Source organism: Mytilus edulis, chromosome 2 (assembly GCF_963676685.1).
Source record: "Mytilus edulis chromosome 2, xbMytEdul2.2, whole genome shotgun sequence".
Taxonomy (NCBI): domain Eukaryota; kingdom Metazoa; phylum Mollusca; class Bivalvia; order Mytilida; family Mytilidae; genus Mytilus; species Mytilus edulis.
The window spans coordinates 48,830,123-48,849,711 of record NC_092345.1 but is presented as its reverse complement, the minus strand read 5'-3'; the positions used below and the strand labels follow the sequence as shown (position 1 = coordinate 48,849,711).

The window sequence follows — 19,589 nt, the reverse complement described above, 5'->3', positions numbered from 1 at the left end:
CTTGCTTAAGACCACTTTACTCTATGTATAATAAAATAAAGTCGTACGCTATCTTCTATTTTGATGGTTATTATCAAAACAATAAGGAAATCAAATATCTATTTTGGCGAGTTTAATTATATGATCAAGTAATGAGTTCAAAATATCTTGAATCGTTTATTGTCCCTCTCACGGGAAAAAGTTCGATTTGGGGCCAATTTGACCAAGTTTTCAAGCTATCTCGGATTTTCTGAATTAGATGTTGTGTCTTATGTAGACGAAACGCGCATATGGCGTACTAAATTATAATCCTTGTACCTTTGACAACTATTCACATTATCCGACCCAGTCAATTGATAACCTGAGCACGCAAAGAAATGGTGCCGTCCACACTGTTATGAAACGATTATCAATTTATACTGACATACGATGTAATGTCAGACTAATGGTCACATATAGTTTCCATTGGCAATCATAATAAATAAACGTGCAATCACCTATCCCTCCTCACACACACACATACACACACTTCCTCCGTCGCAGGGATTTTGTTTGACATTGGTCCATCATTATTTCATGCATGCGGGAACTTGGTCTTTCCTTAGACTTCTAACACTTTTACATAATCAGTACTGGTAAATGGTTTAATTCATTTGTACTATTCAAGTCCGTATACGACGTTTGAAAATTTTTATTGGCATGCACAAGGGTAAATTTCCAAAAATTTCAAAATGGTGCCTCCCTTTTTAATAAAAAGGTTTAAAATCAAAATTACAAAAGGCACTGGAAAATGCAAAAAAAAAACATGGTGGAACATTTGAAAAGACACATACAGTTGAAAGTAATGGTATGGACTAAATATCATTCACTTGCAAAACAGTATACCACTGTACTTTTTTCCTTTCATATCGTATAAACTGGGAAAACAGACCAAGCTGAGCATGTTTTGTAGTATACATGTTACCTGGAACCTGTACAATTTTTCAACATAACCAATTATCTACCTTCAGTACCTTCTTTTCTGCTATGGGAACATTCATTTTATTGTAATTTGGGACCTCACTGGAATCAAAGGTTGGTGGTAGGTTTAGCTAGCTATTAAACCAGGATTAATCAACATTTTCTACTTAAGGAAATATCTGTACCAACTATGAATATGACAGTTGTTTTCCATTCGTTAGATGTGTTTGAGCTTTTGATTTTTTATAAAGGACTTTTCGTTTTGAGTTTCCCTTAGAGTTATTTCGGTATTTTTGTTATTTTACCTTTGACATTTATAGAGTATATGATACTAGTACTTAGATGGGAATTTAGCGTTTCTGGTGCAAATCAATCCCTAAAAACTCTTTGAACGTCTGATAATTCAATTCAATTCAAATATTTATTGTCATATAAACTCTGAACAATAAGTTTGTGACAAATAATATAAACATACACAAAATACATTTAACAAACAAACCATGAAAACAAAAAAAGCAAATAAGCAAAACAATCTATCTATATGATATATAAATATATTTTATAAATAAATCAAGAGTCCCCTGTCCTCAGTTCTAATGCCTGTTTAAAATAGGACCCTAAGCTTTCTACTTCTTTTGAGGTTGATGGACAAAGAAGATATTTAATTTTTTCATTTTCTTGCCAGGACATAAAATCTGGCATATGTTTAATTACATTTCCTATAAAGTTATCTCTTAGTTTAGCAATTTTTTTGCAGTATAAAATAAAATGGGCTTCATCCTCCATTGTATTACAGGATGTGCATAGTCTTTTTTCTCTAGGTATTTTTAAATGTCTTCCTTTTTCTATCATTAAATTATGATCGCTAATTCTCATTTTTGTTATGTTCCTTCTCTTTTCAAAAGATTTACAGTTTAAGTAGTTTTTCATTTCTAAATTTTGCTTTAAACTTTTATATAAATACAATTTACTTTTTTTATCTATTTTTTCAAATTTTTGTTCAAACATATTTGTGTAGAAATTTAAGAATTGATGTTTTAAGGTTTTTTTTTAACAACTTTGAGTAATTTTTTCTTTTGTTTTCCTCAAGAATGGATGCATCCATATTTACCTCTTTCAAAATATTTTTAACATATGTAAACCAGGTATAGCAACCTGAATTATCTAAACTTTTAGAAAGTAAAAAGGATTCGTATAATAATGGATTAATTTCAGAATTTAGTAATCTTGATAAGTAAAGTATACTTTGAGTTTTTATATGCAACTCGAGTGGGTATCTCCCTAGCTCTGTTCTCACAGCTATGTTTGATGAAGATTTTCTTGTTCCGAGGATATATTTACAGAAAGACAAATGTAATTTTTCTAAACTTGATTTATCAGTAAAATTAAGGGGGTCTATATTTGTTTTGGAAATATTTGCACGTTTTTCTGCTCTAAATTTTGTAACATAAGTATCCATATAAGTTATTTCTGAATTATAAGTGGCTATTGGTTTAACTATAGAATCAAAAAGACTGCAAGCTACTTTAACTGGCAGATTATTTAAGGAACCAGTATAAGTTTTAATGGCAAACATCACTTTCCTTGCTTTATTTACAAGCTCTTCAGAGCTATGCAATAAGTTTCCATTTGATTTCACAAGAATTCCAAGAAATGAATACTCAGAGACATTTGACAAACTTTCATTTTTATATTTTGATAAAGATGTTTCCACTTTTTTATTATTTTGCTGCAGAATCATTGTTTTAGTTTTATTAATATTTAAAGTTAATTGCCATTTTTCACAATACTTTTCTAAGTTGTTCAGACTATTTTGTAGGCCTTCTTTACTTTCAGATAATATTAAAAGGTCATCAGCAAATTGTAAAGATCCTACTTTAGTATCAATTAGTTCTAATGGACAGCTATTTTCATTTGAAAACTCTGCATCTAAATCATTAATAAATAAATTAAATAAAGTAGGACTCAATGAATCCCCTTGTTTAACCCCTTGTGTGATTTCAAAATATTCTGAATGCCACTCTTGATGCTTGAAGGCAGATTTTGTTTCCTCATACTGTCCTTTAATAATATTAAATATTTTTTTCCCTGCTCCTGCCTTATACAGTTTATAAAGTAAAGCTTTTCTCCAGACAGAATCAAAAGTCTTTTTTAAATCTACAAAGCAGGCATATATTTTATTTTTATTTTTGTGTAAGTATTTGTTTATTAAAGACTTAAGCACAAATATACTATCAGAGGTTCTGTGATTTTTTCTAAAACCAAATTGAGTATTACTTATAGTATTTTCCATCAGTTTAATCAATCTTTCATTTAATACAGCATTAAACAATTTTGGTAAGCAACTTATCAGAGATATTCCCCTGTAATTATTAGGATCAGTTTTTACTCCTGATTTATGCAATAAAATTAAGTACGAGTATTTCCATTTTGATGGGTAAATACCTGTATTCAAAATAAGGTTAAACAGTTTAACAATACTTTTGATCGACACATTTTTACTAAATTTTACTATTTCATTTATAATGGTATCTGGCCCAGGCACTTTTTCTTTTTTTAGCTTACTAATAACATTTTTTATTTCAGAGTATTTTATTGGAGCATCTGTTTCTCTATTTGATATTATGTTTTTTTCAATATTAACAAGTTGTTTTTCTATTTTTATAATGTATTATTTTGATTTAGTTTGCCAAAGATTAATATTCTAACGTGACCATTGACGAATACTACAGATGAGTCATAACGAGGCAGTGTAAGTTGTGATTTTTAAATTAATGTTATTGTACAGGGTTGACTTCTATATCTTTGCAACGACGTAGTGCTACGTAGATTTTGACTATTCAACGTGTAGCTATATACTAGTTGCTACATAGATATTGATGGCAGCTACGTAGCGGCTACGTAGCTGCTACGATATTGAACTCAACCCAGTTAAATATAACGTGACACCTTTAAACCAACGATTTAGAGATACCAGATGAGCCAGTTCATTTCCAGTAGCTGTACATCTTTTATCAATCAACCAAGTCTTTTTTTTTAAGTTTCATAGTTATTATTTTTATAAGCCTGTATAATGATTTAAGGACAGGAAGATTAAGTTGCATACCAAGCGTATAGATAGCAATGTCTCCAATCTAGATTAAGATTTGACAACAACCATAATAAAACTAATGTTAGATATAGAATATTGATCGACTTGGTTCTAAATTGGGCTATCTAAATGAACTATTCCTGATTATCTTGTTCGTGAAGCTATTAATCACACACAGGAAATGTTTGCCTTTTTGGCGTTGATAATTGCAGGACTATTTCTCCAAGACTCAGTTGTAAATGCCGACCTTTTTAAAGAGGATAACTTACATTACGTTTTAACCAGACTGGGTGAGTTGAAATGCACATACAATATTTCACCACCTGTCATGTCTGATTTTAACACTATCTGTTTCATGTTCTTATCTTTCATCTGAAATATCTCCAGTCTCAGTCTAAAGTGTTCTTTATTGTGTTTACTGTACTATTTTTTTTTCTTTTTAAGCCGTGGGGTTGTCTGTTTATTTTCGACTTATTAGTTTGAATTTCACTCTGGTGTATTTCGCCTGTCTTATTTTTCACTAGAATAAAGTCATTGTTTCGTACGTACGTAACGCTGTATTTTTTAGTACAAATCACTTGAGATTGCAAACCCTTCAAGGTGGACATTTGTCTTCCTAAATGCCGTTCAGTGGCCTGTAGTAGTATATATCAGGTATGGGGTAATCGTAATCAGTAATCGTAATCAGCTGTAATCGATTACATTTTGCAGTGTAATCCTATGTAATCAGTAATCATACCATTTCTGATTACAAGTAATCGTAATGTAATCGATAACATGGCAAAAAACAGGTGTAATCATGATTACTTTTCGATTACATTCATATGATTACTTGCTGATTACAAATCTTGTATATATATATATGAAAATAGTTTTTGATAGACAAGATGAAAATAAGAAAATGTAAAGCTTGAATGAAAAATCATGAAACTAGTAATCACAATGATGGGTCCTTGTTTAATGTGATCATCTATATAACAAATCTGTATAACCAAGTGTTTTATTTTGTTAACAGTTTACAAAAGGAAATTTACTCTCCAATATTTCTTTGTGAGATTGAGCTCTTATGATACAAGAATATGCCTTGAAAGCATTTGTTTTCCTTGATTGAAAACTTCTGATATTAACTTCAATTTTATATCAATTTACCCAATATTTTTACATAAATACATTGAAATTCAAATGCAGAAAACATTTAGTTCCTACTTGACCTTAATGGTCAGCATAAATATGTAAGCCCACTTAATTCAAAATGGAAGTTAAAACCAGGTTTCATTTATTGACAAAATTGAATAAATTTTATTTTCCATAAATTCGTGTATAAAATGTGCTTTCTTATTTTTATTCTTTATAAACTTAAAGCCATAAGGCTCACCAGTATAAACAAGTACAAGTACAGTGTATACATATGGCATAATATTGCAAACAATATGCATAGTAAACAATAGGTGACGTCAGAAGTTTCATCAATACAATAAACATTTCTTAATATAAAGAGAAATGTATAATCTTTCCTAAGTTACAGAACTGTTTTGTGTTTTCACCTGACAATAATTCTATTAATTTCAATTAGATCAAGTATTAAACATTTTCAAACAAATAATGACAATCAACCACTTTTAACTTTACTGATATTGTTATTAAGACAATAAAATTTTAATACCCAAGCCCACCTATTGTTTGTTTAAAAAAAATGGAAGTAGGGATTAGCACCTGTAAAAACATTAATGGATGTGTCAATTAAGTCCCAACAGACAATAAAATTATACTTAATTAATTTTTCCTTATTTCCAGTTTTTTTGTTAATTAGGTAGTTGGTTACAATTTGTAGTTAAAAATAAAGTTATATCTTTTACATAGAGAAAGGACACTTGTCTATAGCTATTTTATTAAATTACACATGTTACACTGTAACTGTCTTGTCTATAAATTCTTTTAAAAAGATGAATAAATTAAGGCTTTAAAAAAAAATCACCAGAATAAGCTTTATTGTGAGGATAAAAAGTTATAAAAAAACTTTGATATAGCAATATACAATGTAATCATAAGTAATCTAAAGTAATCATGATTACAATAAAGAAAAGTAATCTAATGTAATCGATTACATATGAAATAGGGTGTAATTGTAATGTAATCGATTACATTTTATTAGCAAAGTAATTGTAATTTAATCGATTACATTTAAAAGTAATCGACCCCATCCCTGGTATATATATTAGCTTTTCCTGCCCAGTGCCCATAGTTGATCTGTTATCTTTTTATCACTCATATACTAGTATATCTACTTATCTTTATATTTATCTATTATAAATCGATTTATCTTTAAAATACCAAAATTTTGAATGCATTACTTTTTTTTCATTTTATAAGTATGACATTATAATACTTTATATATATTTATTATTAAAGAGATATTACCATATAGGAATATGACAGTTGTTATCCATTCGTTTGATGTGTTTGAGCTGTTGATCTTGCAATTTGATTAGGGACTTTCCGTTTTGAATTTTCGACGGAGTTCAGTATTTTTGTAAATTTCTTTTTGCATATACGTCAATGAACCAATACTTCTAAAGCATAGAAAAAAACCAAAAGAAGTTGACATACGATCTTGAACAATAAACAGATGCATGCATAGTATTCTAAAGATCACAACCGACCCGTGTCTAATATGGTGTTGAATAAATGACTTGACGTATATATATTCAAATTTAATTTACCCATCTGAAAGATATCTAAAGTCACATCAGAAGACAAACCTTTTAAAATACGACCAATGATATAATAAAAAAACTCTTCAATATAAATTAGATGTATATAAATAAACATCTTTTATCGCCTAAAAGGAAAGTTTCGGTTTTTCAACTTCCATAAAACCGGGAGTAATTATGTAATATTGATTTTAAAAATGAAGGTCGGTGATTGGAATGGTCCGGGTTAAAGTGTAATGTTTGGTGATTATGCGTTTTCAGGTTTACTTGTTTCAATTATCAGTAACAGACATCATCTATGAATTGTGTTTTTTAGATAAATTGGAGCAAAAGGTTGAAAGCCTACAGGTAGAAAATAACAAACTACAGATAGTCGATAAAAAGCTCAAGGAAGAAAATGAAATCCTCAAAGAAGAAAACAGAAGAATTAGATCCAGATTAAGAACAATAGAGAAACAAAATGCAATGCAAACGTCTTACTTCGGATCAAAACTCCAAACAACACACGAACACAACGAGGAAATCCAGAGGTATACACATAAGCTTCATAACACAAAAGAACATAAAACCAAGGTGGTAGATGACATAGCCAAGGAAAATTACCATTACAAAAGACTGTTAATAGGAAATACAAGTATGATTATTTTTTTTTTTGGTTATATCATTTTACAAATCCAGCCTGTATTTGCGGACTGTATATTTTATGCATTTGATCATAAATATGTTTGATATTCAGAGAATTTATGGAAATATTAAACTTAGGAACTGCCAAAGACAAAATTTTCAATATGATCAATATTACACAAAAATGTACGAACACTGAAAAGGGACATATAGTTACATAGTGAATGACAATATTGGGAATTTAAAAAAAAGAATAACGATAGATACCGCACATTAAACTCAAATCATTTTGAAGCCGAGAATCAAAAACATAGAGAACGAAAAGCGCATATATGATTGTTCTTCATATGACGGTAAATTAAAGGTGTTTAACGATGACCATAAAACAGACACACTAAGCATTACAATTCGTATTTCGAGCTTCAGTTCCTGCTGAAGGAAAATGTGACGATGAAGAATCAATCAAATTCATTGAAAAATGGTTACTCTATAAATCTTTCATTTAATGCCGACAAGGAGTCAATGCAAGGGCTTTATGGCTATTGTTTGAAAATATGTCAAGTTGAGATGAATAACGGAGAATTTTAAACGAGTTATGTTTAAAACGTCAACGAAACCATTGTTTTCTTCAAATATCAACACTCTTACACTTGTCTAATCGGTCTAATAATTTGTTTTCCATCCATAATTTATAATATTGAGTTACAAGTGTTATTTGTTTGAAATCAAGTTCGACTGAGTACCTGTAACCATATAACAAAATGACAGAAACTTGTTCAATCGCACAGCAGGAATGATAAGTAACATTGTACGTTGACCTGTATTTTCAAACTATAATATTTCAATGGTATTTTTAGAAGTTGTGTAAATGGCATATCACCGAATGGGGAAATAAACAAAATCTATAATTTACTTTTTATCGGTATGTGTATTTGTTTTCAGCTCCAGTCCCAACAGTGACTGCACCAAAAGTAGCTTTTGCTGTACAGTTGACAAAAGAAATCACTAAGCTTGGAACTCACCAAATTATCGAATATGATAAAGTGTTATTGAATGACGGAAATGGTTATGATGTTCGCCATGGTCATTTTACTGCACCAATCAAAGGTGTTTATCTCCTGTCAGTCATCGTTTATACAGACCGCCATAATGATATACATTTAGATCTAGTTAAAAATGGTCAACTGATCACAAGTGTGTACGCCAATGGTGCTACTGATAACGCTTCCAGTACTATTGTATTTCCGATTTTACTTCAGCAAGGAGACATGGTTTGGTTACGCACTCATCAAGGAGACGAAGGAAAGGTTCTAGTTGGGGTTAGTCAGTTCATGCTTAATGCATTTACAGGAGCTCTTCTTTATGCACTTTAGTTTAAAAAATGATTCAATTTGCAAACATTGTTGTTTTGCATTTTTAAAACATTTTTATATTATCGTGGACTTATATAGCTTACTATAGTTACTTAGTTTTTCCTTCAGAAAACCCTTTTCGAGACAATTTAAAAAATATCGTGATCACGGATTGAAATCGTTATTTTATGATTTGTTATCACGGAATACACATCGTGATATCACATCAAGATCTCTCAAAATGATATGTGGCATGATTGCAATGAAACAACTCACCATCAAGGAAATTAAAAAATAAATGTCACCTTACGGCCTTCAACAATGAAACAAATCCTATTTGTTGTTTTTTTAATATCGCCAATATATAATAAATGCTCGATATGAACAATGACAAAACTGTTTTGTGTTTTTATTGAGAGCAAACAAACTGGTGTATGCATCTCGACATACTTGCTGTGGCCGTGATTTAAAAGCGGGAACAAAGGTCTCCATATGATTTGAAAATAATTTTTTTTTTAGTATTGAGTATTTCAACCAAGTTATATTTAGAAAGCATTATAGCTATAATAAAAATTATGATGAAGTGAAGCAGGACCTAAAGACTTAAACTATACTAATTTTTCATTAATATCTTGCAGATAGTAATGTAATACTACCTTTATACTACTCAGTTGATATCTGAAATATTTGTCACCAACCTCAATCCGTGACTTAGGACAAGCACCTATAATCATGGCGGATTAAACATGTTTATTTTTTACGCTGCTACTAAATTTCACTTTTAAGTCGTATCATTTATTATAAATACTGAGCAAACATCCAATTAATTGTTTGGAGTCATTTGATAGCAAATAATGCTCTTCAACATTGAACTTGTTTTAGCTTTCTGAATAAACTCATCATAGATACCAGAACTAAATTTTGTATATACGCAAGACGCGCGTTTTGTCTACAAAAGCCTCATCAGTGACGCTCGAATCTAAAAAAGTTAGAAATGATTGAATGATGGAAATGGTTATGATGTTCGCCATGGTCATTTTACTGCACCAATCAAAGGTGTTTATCTCCTGTCAGTCATCGTTTATACAGACCGCCATAATGATATACATTTAGATCTAGTTAAAAATGGTCAACTGATCACAAGTGTGTACGCCAATGGTTATACTGATTACGCTTCCAGTACTATTGTATTCCCAATTTTACTTCAACAAGGTGACAATATATAATAAATGCTCGATATGAACAATGACAACACTGTTTTGTGTTTTTATTGAGAGCAAACAAGCTGGTGTATGCATCTCGATATACTTGCTGTGGCCGTGATTTAAAAGCGGGAACATAGGTCTCCATATGATTTGAAAAGAATTATGTTTTTTTTAGTATTGAGTATTTCAACCAAGTAATATTTAGAAAGCATTATAACTATAACAAAAATTACTCATTTTTTTGTTAAATTATAATGAAGTGAAGCAGGACCTAAAGACTTCAACTATACTAATTTTTCATTAATATCTTGCACATAGCTATATAATACTACCTTTATACTACTCAGTTGATATCTGAAATATTCATCACCAACCTCAATTCGTGACTTAGGACAAGCACCTATAAACATGGCGGGATTAAACATGTTTATGGGCCATTACTTATCTCCCTAACCTTGGTAAAGTGATGAAATAGGAATAAACACCCGGTAAACTATTTTTACGCTGCTAGTAAATACATCTCACTTTTAAGTCGTATCATTTATTATAAATACTGAGCAAACATCCAATCAATTGTTTGGAGTCATTTGGACGCGAATAATGCTCTTCAACGTTGAACTTGTTTTGGCTTTCTGATATATTTTGATCTGAGCGTCACTGATGAGTCTTATGTAGACGAAACGATCGTCTGGCGTATCAGTATATAAACCTGGTACCTTTGATAACTAATTATAGTGGAATGAGGATTAGAATTATTGCTAATAAGTAATGAGAAGAAGTCCTTAATGCATGATGTTTTTACTAACGGAATTAACAATACGTCAGGATACTTTTCTCAGAAGTGTACGGTAAAATCGAGTATGAAGAAATATAGAACTGATGAACATTCAACCACTGTTATGTCTGGAACTATTGATCATAACTATGGAGCCAATTCAAGAAAAGTCGAGATACAAAAACTCCGTCATATGGCTGATAAGCAATCAAATGACAAAAGCAACACAACCAACGAGTCAAGACGTAGATGAACAACCCTTTTTAAAATTATTTAAAAGTTTGTCGATAGCTATTTCCAGAAAAGACGGAAAATCCCCCTTAAGCTTTTTTCAAATCGATAGAGGATGTTCATGCTACAACTGCTAACATGACTTTTGGATCTCCAAAAATTGAAATCATTTGCCGAGTTAATAATGTGGACTTATATTTCGATTAAATAAAATGTTTCTGTGCTGTGTTCCCAAATCGACGAAATTTGATAATTCGTTTTTCATACATAATTTAAATACGAATTACGAGAAATTAAGGTCTGCAAATATAATTTAAGTAACGTTATATTCATCAACGATATCAGTATTTCAGTGTCTAATTTTCCCAATACGGTACACTTGCTCAGTAGTTTGAGTTTCATGGGGCCTTACTGTACGATGGTACGTTGATTATTTGTTAATTAACCGATGTGCCATTGTTTTTTTTTTTGTTTTTTTTTAGATAATTGCGATTAGTTTAGATATTGCGCATTTAAGCCCTTAATTTACTTTTGATTTTGTATGATGATATTCTGTTGTTTAAGGTTACTATGGCATTTTGTTTTTTTTTTACCATAAAAGAAAAATGATTTTTATTTATCGTAGCAAAATTTAAGAATTGTTTTATTCTTGATCTTTGATCTTGAGGTAAACGGAAATTGCACCAAACAATTTTAAACGACCGGGCAAACAACAATACGTCATACAGATAATAGGCCTTCTATTGATATGTAATATAGCCGTGGGTAAGGTGGTCACATTTAAGGTCATAACAACTATGAGTCTTTTTTGAAAAATGTCACTCGCCCCTTATCAGTGTGATCTGTTATAACAAAGACAGTCGATGCTAAAGTCGAATAATAAAATATACATTCTTGTTAACGAGTTCATTCCCTTCATAACTTTGTATGCCGCCTGTGTTTTTCTTTTCATTTTTTTTATAACATTTATCTATTCATAAATAGCATTTTAATTACACCCAATAACTCACTGCTATAAATTTGATTAACATTAGTGTCTAGAATATAATAAGAAAGTATAATAACAGAAAAAAAACCGAGGAAAATTAAAACGAAAAGTCCATAACAAAATGACAAAATCAAAAGCTTATACACATTACAAATGGATAACAACTGTCATTTTCGTGACCAGGAATATGAATTTTCGGATGTATAATATGTTGGATTAAACTTGGTTTCATAGCTATCTTAACCTCTCGTTTGTATGACAGTCGTATAAAAATATATCATATTGACAGCATAGTGTGAAAAAAACAAACAGACATTAAGTAATTATCAATAAATCTATTTCAAATAAATCAGTCAAATTATTATAAATAAACAGTCACTGTTAAGGTGGTACCCAACACTTTCACTAAAATTAATTTGGCTCTTATAATTTAACAAAAATATAAAAATTAAAAAAAATTTGAACCAACCGTTTTGTCAGAAAATTACACTGGTTATATAGCAATTTGACAACCACCAATTTTGATCATTGAGAATCGTAATATTCCTTTTACAACACAACGCAATTAAAACGTTTAGCTGACTTTACAGAGTTAGTTATCTCCCTGTAGTATTAGGTACCACCTTAAATATTTGTGGAAAACAAGATACTACAACATCTAATGAACAAACACATTATAGATTGAATTTCCTCGGGTTAGCCAGTATCTCTAGTATCGCAGGATCTACTTCAGATGTACCAAAGAGTGCTTCTGCAGTGTCTAGTGGATTCATTGTGGTTGTTGCCTCGTTCCTGGAACGACGATTTTTATTGTTTCGGTTCCATGGTTGATTATTATTATTGTTGTTTCCATTCCACGGTCGATTATTAATATTATTATTTCCGCTCCATCGCTGATTATTGTTCTTTCTTTTCCATGGTTGATTATTGTTTTTGTTATTTTGATTCCATTGTTGTTGGTTATTATTGTTGTTGTTTGGATTCCATTGTTGTTGGTTATTATTATTATTATTGTTGTTGTTTGGATTCCATTGTTGTTGGTTATTATTATTATTGTTGTTGTTTGGATTCCATTGTGGTTGGTTATTGTTATTATTATTGTTGTTTTGATTCCATTGTTGATTATTATTGGTGTTTCCATTTCTCCACTGGTTGTTATTGTTCATATTACCATTGTTAGGGTTGTTATTATTACCATTATTTCTGTTCTGTGTCTGCCACTGATTGTTATTATTATTGTTTCCGTTCATTTGATTTCGATGCATTCCCATATTATTGTTCTGGTCGAAGTAATTGGTACTTTGCCTATTGTTAAACTGCTGATGACCGGGGGCGTTTCCATTGTTGTTGTTATTGTTATTTTTCGGGGCCGTTGAAAACATACTCCATACGTTCTTATCAACAACTGCATTCGTTTTCTCTTTCTTTTTCGGTTTCTTTCCAAATACATCCCATACATTGTTAAGCTTTGGAGCTTTAATTTCGTTTGTGGATTTTTTTTTATCGGTTGCCGTTTTTTTCACAACGTCAATAGTTTGTTTTGCTTTCGTATTAGATTTTGATTCTGTAATAACAGCATTTAGTTTTTCTTTCCTATTTTGTGTTTTTGTTGACAACTGTTGTGCTTCTCTTGTTATTAATGGTGTTCTTGTTGATGCATCAGTGGTTTTCACCGAGATTTTAATTGAATCTAGATTATTAGTTTTCTCGTTTAGATTTCCGTTGATACTGATCTTTTGGTTTGGATAATCAGGATCAGTACACGTGCACTGACATTGCATTCCATTTATTATTATCCCTCGTGTTGAAATTGAAAAACTTAAGAGAAGAAAAATACTTAGAAACATGTTGAGATCTGAAACCAAGAAAACACCACATTATAACAAAACATATGAATCAAAATTAAAAGATAGCAGAATATATTCAAAGCAACATATATACTTTTCATCAGTGGCACTTTAATGTCAAAAATGTAAAATCTGAAACATTAAGTGATAATGAGAAGAAAGCCAATAGGACAAACAATGGTGCCAGACGAAGAAAACTGTAACAAAGTTAACCACTTTTTCACTTCCAAAACAACCATAATGAAATAAGTACAAAATGTATACCACATCTAAGGATAAACAGTATATCATTGGTAAATTTCCATTAAATGAGTACATTTTAAACTGATTTTCATTTAAGAGCGATATCTTAAATCTTAAAATACAAATATTCTCCAATATGATATAATATGTACGGGTGTGGCACAATAGGACAAGGAACTGCCTACCGTTCCGAATTTCCTGTGTTCATCATCGATTGGTGCGGATAATAAAATAACTCAGCATTGACGCAACTATTAACAGACATTGTTTTGAATAATGTCTTTTAACTGCAGTTTTGAAGTGTAAAATTCATATCATCAACACGTGAAATATAATGTCGAAAAAAATTGATAAAAAATGTTAATGTCATCAAAACTTAATTTTAAAATTATTTATAACAATTTTATAACATATCTTTTAAAGATTTCTCGTAAATTAAGTTTATATATTTAAAAAAATACAAATATTTGTATCTGTACAATCGACGAATGAAAAGAAAGATCAGAAATTAAGATATTCATTAGTGTTTGTCTATCTATAATGATAAGTCTTATTTGGAAGATAAACCAATTTTTGTTTATTTTTTTCTCCTTTTTTCAAATAATTTATACTTGAATTTGATTCATATTTATTTAATAAACGGTGAAATTGATAGATAAAAAAAAGATCTACAGAAACTTCCTTACCTTGTCACAACAAGTCATGATATGAATGCCAATAACAATTAATTCTTGGTTATTGATGACAAATTGATTGCATGTCCGTTGTTTATGTTCTTATGTATATGTCCGAAAAAACATCGAATGTACCATTTTTGATAATATTGATATTAACTATATAAACAATTTCGAAAAACTCATCTTATATAAGAGGCTAATGTATGTTCTGCCTTTTTGAAATTGATAAATCGTTTTATTCAAATTTCCTCTGTTATTGTTATCTTTATACTATATACCTAAACAGCACAGGGAAGCAGACTTAGATAGCAGTTTTATTACATTATCACATATATCTATATTATAATAAAAACCATAAAATTACAAATAAAAGTACTCTCCAATATTTCACCCTTTTTACATTTTTAGTATACTTCGTTTAGAAAATCACATAATAATAATTTGAGAACTAAAATAAACGAAGATATTTTAATTTTTCCAGGTGTTAACTTTGTAAAAACCGACCTGTCAGTGCCCACAAGGCATGGGGTGAATTACATTGCAATGAAAGAATACGCATTTTATTACAATTACTTTGACAAAACAATGAATTAAATTACAATTACAATTACAATGCATTACATTACAGTTACTTTTGCAAAGTAATACATTGAATTACACATTATATTTGTAAATGTTCTTATTAAGCCAAAAAAATAAAACATTTTGAAAAACATCATTAAGTCAAAAAAGATTCTAGCATATATGCAATAACTGTTCCGTATACATATAAGATTTAAGTATCAAGTAAAAGTCTATTCAATACAACTATTACATTTTAACTTCACAAGGGTGAAATTTAATATTTATTTTAACTAATGTCCACATATGCATTTGTTTTATAATTTCTATCAAAAATATTCTTTGGGAATTTCTTTTCTAATCATGCTAATTAAATAATAAACAAAGTGCTTAATTTATGACCAAGTGTCAAAATGGTGAAAAGATTGATTGTAAAACAAACTAATTAGTGTTTAATGACACTGGTCAATTTTCTATTATTTGATCATGTCAAGAAGTTCATTGACGTTTTGACAACAACAACAAAAATCGCTTTTACAATAATAACCTTCTTTCTAAAATTCAGCTTTAGCTTAATCTTTAACAATCTGTGAAAGATATATAGTACTAGTATGTGAAAAAAGTAATGCCAAGTAATGCATGAAATAACACAACTTTATTCTCAAGAAATGCATTAAGGGCTTACGATACCGTTACAGGTGAGGTTATGACGTTGCTAACGTAAAATGTTAATTTTGCGACGTCAAACTGTGACATATCGGGAAAAGATGAATTTTTCGACTGATTTTTATCATTCAAACTGATCTAACTTAAAAACGAGTTCATGGACCCCTCATTTTTAAAATGCCATTTGGTTTAAATACGTATGAAGATTGTTTGTACCAATTTTTATGAAAAAGTAAATATGCAATATTTCTAAATTAGATAAATATACATAAAAAAATTACGGGTTTTTTTTTCCTAAAAAAAAAACAAACACAAATTTATAAGATACTTATTTAGAATACATATTACAAATAATTTAACAAAAACAGCTTGTGTTTATCTTTTAAAACAAAAACGTTATGTAATTATTTCGGAAGGCAAAATACGTCAACAAATCCGAATTTTGAACACAAAAAAGTAGCACCTGTAGGTATATTTTTATTACATATTTGATTTAATCAGATAGAAGATAGCCTATATGCAAATTTTCATCAAAATTTCAATATGGGATCAAAACTGTATCGTATGCCTTAAATTAGAATTACATGTAATTAGGGATGTCAACTCGGTGAGGATTTACTAATCGATTAGTCTTTGGATTTACCGAGCGATATTCGAGTACTCGCTCGGTAAAACATTTACAAAATGGAAAAACAAAAGTATACCCATGTTATGTATTGTGGGTCGTTGACTGTCTTTTGATCGTAAAACCCTTAACACTGTTACCTACGACTAAATAATAGTCCAATGAATTTTATACCATAATCAATAGCTTCATAACTGCACGCACTGGTAATTATCTAATGAAGTAATCAATAAATACCTAAAGACAAATTATAACTCAAACAACAGTATTTAGGAACTGAAAAAACCCACATTTAATGATCAACAAAGGGTTGATGATTAGAACTGATGTCATACTACATTATTTTCTGAGGGTCGATACAGGGTGCAACGAATTTGTACTTATTTAAAAATATTATCTCGTCAACTTTTCTTGGACGCAGCGATTTCTCAAATTTATTGGGTAACTAACAGTACTACTGATGAATTTAAATGCTCTAATGGTACATAAGTTGGGACTAAGTTGACTAAGATTAATTTAGCCGAAAAGTGTAATCGTTGGAAATATGCTCTTGTCCATATATCCTACACGTACCTCTGTTCGAAGGAATTTTTAATGACAGCTTTACGCAAACATTCGAATCGTATTTTAATTGTAATTAATTTTGATAAATATATTCTTTTGGGAAAGTAACAATATCCTAATAGGAAACCGATTAGTCGAGTATCATTTTGGTAATCGATACTCGGTACTACCGAGCGATACTCGAGTACTCGAGTACTCTTTGACATTCCTACATGTAATGCAAAAATTGCTGCATTACACACAATATATGCAAATACTTTGAACCACTTATCAGATCCTGTAAAAAAACAACTCAAACAAACTCTTCATATATATCAGAATTCAAATTGTGTACTACACGGGTGTTTAGTCAACAAAAGACTCGTCAGTGACGATCGTATGAAAAAAGTTTCAATAGTCAAATAAAATACGAAGTAAACGATTTTTGAGAACAAATATAAACGCCACCAATTTCACTTAAACAGATCAAACAATTAATTTTTTGTATTTCAGAAAACAGGGGTCTCAATAAAAGCAACAGTAGTATACCGGTGTTCAAAGTCATAGATCGATTGAGAAAAAACAAATCCGGGTTACAAACGAAAACCAAAATCGAGGGAAACTCATCAACTATAAAAGGAAAGCAAAGAAACAATAGGAATATCGAAATGCAACAAAAACAAACACCATAAATAATATAAATAAAAATCTTTCTAATGCAGTTTTAAATTTTAAGGACATTATATGTAAATAATTTGAAAACTTTTAGCTGTTCTAGATTAATCAGATTGGTATATTGAATGTTGATTTAACATTTTTGTAAATAAACAAATAACAACAACAAAAACATTGAACTCAACATTATAACTGAAATTTATTCTTGTTAGACTTAGCCAGCATTTCTAATATTACAGGATCTACTTCAGATGTCCCAAACATTTCTTCTGCCATATCGTGCGGACTCATTGTCGTTCCAACCTTTTTCTTTCTTCTTCTCCTCTGATTTCGAGATGATTCATTTGGGAATGATCGACCATTTTTTCTTGTTCGCTGTGATGATGGTTGAGACATACTTTGTAGTCTACTGACTATTAAGGATCCCATTGTTTTCCATAGCTTATCAACGTCATTTTTACTATATTTAGGTTTCAGTGGCTGATTTTGTTTATTGTTTTGATTCCATTGTTGGACCTTATTGTTGTTTTGAATCTGTGGCTGATTAACCTTATTGTTTTGATTCAATTGTTGGTTATTTTTATTATTGTTATTGTCGTTTTGGTTCCATTGTTGGTTATTATTATTATTATTATTATAATTATTGTTATTGTTGTTGTTTGAATTCCATTGTTGTTGGTTATTGTTATTATTGTTGTTGTTTTGATTCCATTGTTGGTTGTTATTATTGTTGTTGCTTTGATTCCATTGTTGATTATTATTGTTGTTTCCTTTCCTTAGCTGGTTATTATTGTTATTTTTACCATTGTTAGGGTTATTATTATTGCCATTATTTCTGTTCTGTGTCTGCCACTGATTGTTGTTATCATTATTATTCCCGTTATTCCGGTTAATGTTAAATGGTCGATTGTTACCGAGAAAGTTTCCATTATTGTTGTTATTATTGTTTTTAGGTGCAGTCGAATCTCTAGTCGTTACGTTGTTATCTGTATTTGATTTCTTTTTTTGCGTCTGTTTCTTTCCAATTATATCCAATTCGCTTTTAAACATTTGAATTATATCTTTTTCGTTTTTTGCAATTTTATTGCCAATTTCTTGTTTGTTTGGATTCGCTGGCACTATTGTTTTGTCATTTAATGGTACAATATATCCATGACTTGACATAGGATACTTTTTCCCCGCACCATACGTAGGACCAATTTGTACATAATCACTAGTCTTTTGTCCTTTTTTATTTTTATGTACTGAATTGTTACTTTTGTCGTTAATGTTTTTATTATAATTCACAACACCACTTGTTTTGTCTCCCTTTATACGAGATATTAGATCCTTACTGACCGAAATTGTTTTCTCTTTCTTATTTTCTGTTGACATCTGTTGTTTATCTTTAGTCAGATTTTGTGAACTAGTTGTAATGTCAGCGGTTTTGACGTTGATTGTCTTTTGACTGTTAGTTTTGACCTTAAGATTTCCGTCGGTATCGACTTTTTGGTTTGGAATTTCAGGATCAGTACACGTACACTGACATTGCATGCCATTTATGATGACCGCTCTTGTGGAAATGGAATAACTTAAAAGAAGAATTAAAATAAGAAGCATCTTTACACCTGAAAAAAATAAGCAAAATGCGGGTTATTACAAATCAAATATACAAAAAAGGTACTGAAATTGAAACAATGCAGTATAAGGGCATTTCGGAATCTATGTCGCGTCAGAAGTTCTTATAAATATAAAATGGAAGTTTGAAGGCAGCAAAAGTAAAAGAGCATATTCCTAAAATAACCCCAATAAGATGCCAGTAAAAAACACATATCTACATCGAAAGGGCAACTTCAA

At 30.1% G+C, this 19,589-nt stretch overlaps 3 protein-coding genes across 3 annotated transcripts; 1 reads left to right on the top strand and 2 right to left on the bottom strand.

Annotated features, from left to right (window-relative positions):
• Window positions 1–4,179: 4,179 nt before the first annotated feature.
• LOC139512338 (uncharacterized) lies at window positions 4,180–9,125 on the top strand. The gene is made up of 3 exons (XM_071299900.1): window positions 4,180–4,320; window positions 7,058–7,375; window positions 8,308–9,125. The coding sequence occupies exons 1-3, from the start codon at window positions 4,212–4,214 to the stop codon at window positions 8,736–8,738; spliced, it is 858 nt and encodes a 285-aa protein (XP_071156001.1). The 5' UTR covers window positions 4,180–4,211; the 3' UTR covers window positions 8,739–9,125.
• A 3,104-nt stretch (window positions 9,126–12,229) lies between these two features.
• LOC139510586 (homeobox protein 2-like) lies at window positions 12,230–13,764 on the bottom strand. The gene has a single exon (XM_071297146.1). It carries the CDS (start codon window positions 13,761–13,763, stop codon window positions 12,591–12,593), a length of 1,173 nt encoding a protein of 390 aa, XP_071153247.1. The 5' UTR covers window position 13,764; the 3' UTR covers window positions 12,230–12,590.
• A 4,175-nt stretch (window positions 13,765–17,939) lies between these two features.
• On the bottom strand, window positions 17,940–19,286 carry LOC139510886 (uncharacterized protein DDB_G0287625-like). The gene has a single exon (XM_071297430.1). It carries the CDS (start codon window positions 19,284–19,286, stop codon window positions 17,940–17,942), a length of 1,347 nt encoding a protein of 448 aa, XP_071153531.1.
• Between the last annotated feature and the right edge of the window lie 303 nt (window positions 19,287–19,589).

Excerpts from the sequence above, each read along its gene's own strand:
- LOC139512338 (XM_071299900.1), top strand. The coding sequence starts at position 4,212 with ATGTTTGCCTTTTTGGCGTTGATAATTGCAGGACTATTTCTCCAAGAC. Across the intron at positions 4,321-7,057 it reads TTACGTTTTAACCAGACTGG|ATAAATTGGAGCAAAAGGTT; the intron begins GTGAGTTGAAAT and ends TGTGTTTTTTAG. Across the intron at positions 7,376-8,307 it reads ACTGTTAATAGGAAATACAA|CTCCAGTCCCAACAGTGACT; the intron begins GTATGATTATTT and ends ATTTGTTTTCAG.
- LOC139510586 (XM_071297146.1), bottom strand. The coding sequence starts at position 13,763 with ATGTTTCTAAGTATTTTTCTTCTCTTAAGTTTTTCAATTTCAACACGA.
- LOC139510886 (XM_071297430.1), bottom strand. The coding sequence starts at position 19,286 with ATGCAATGTCAGTGTACGTGTACTGATCCTGAAATTCCAAACCAAAAA.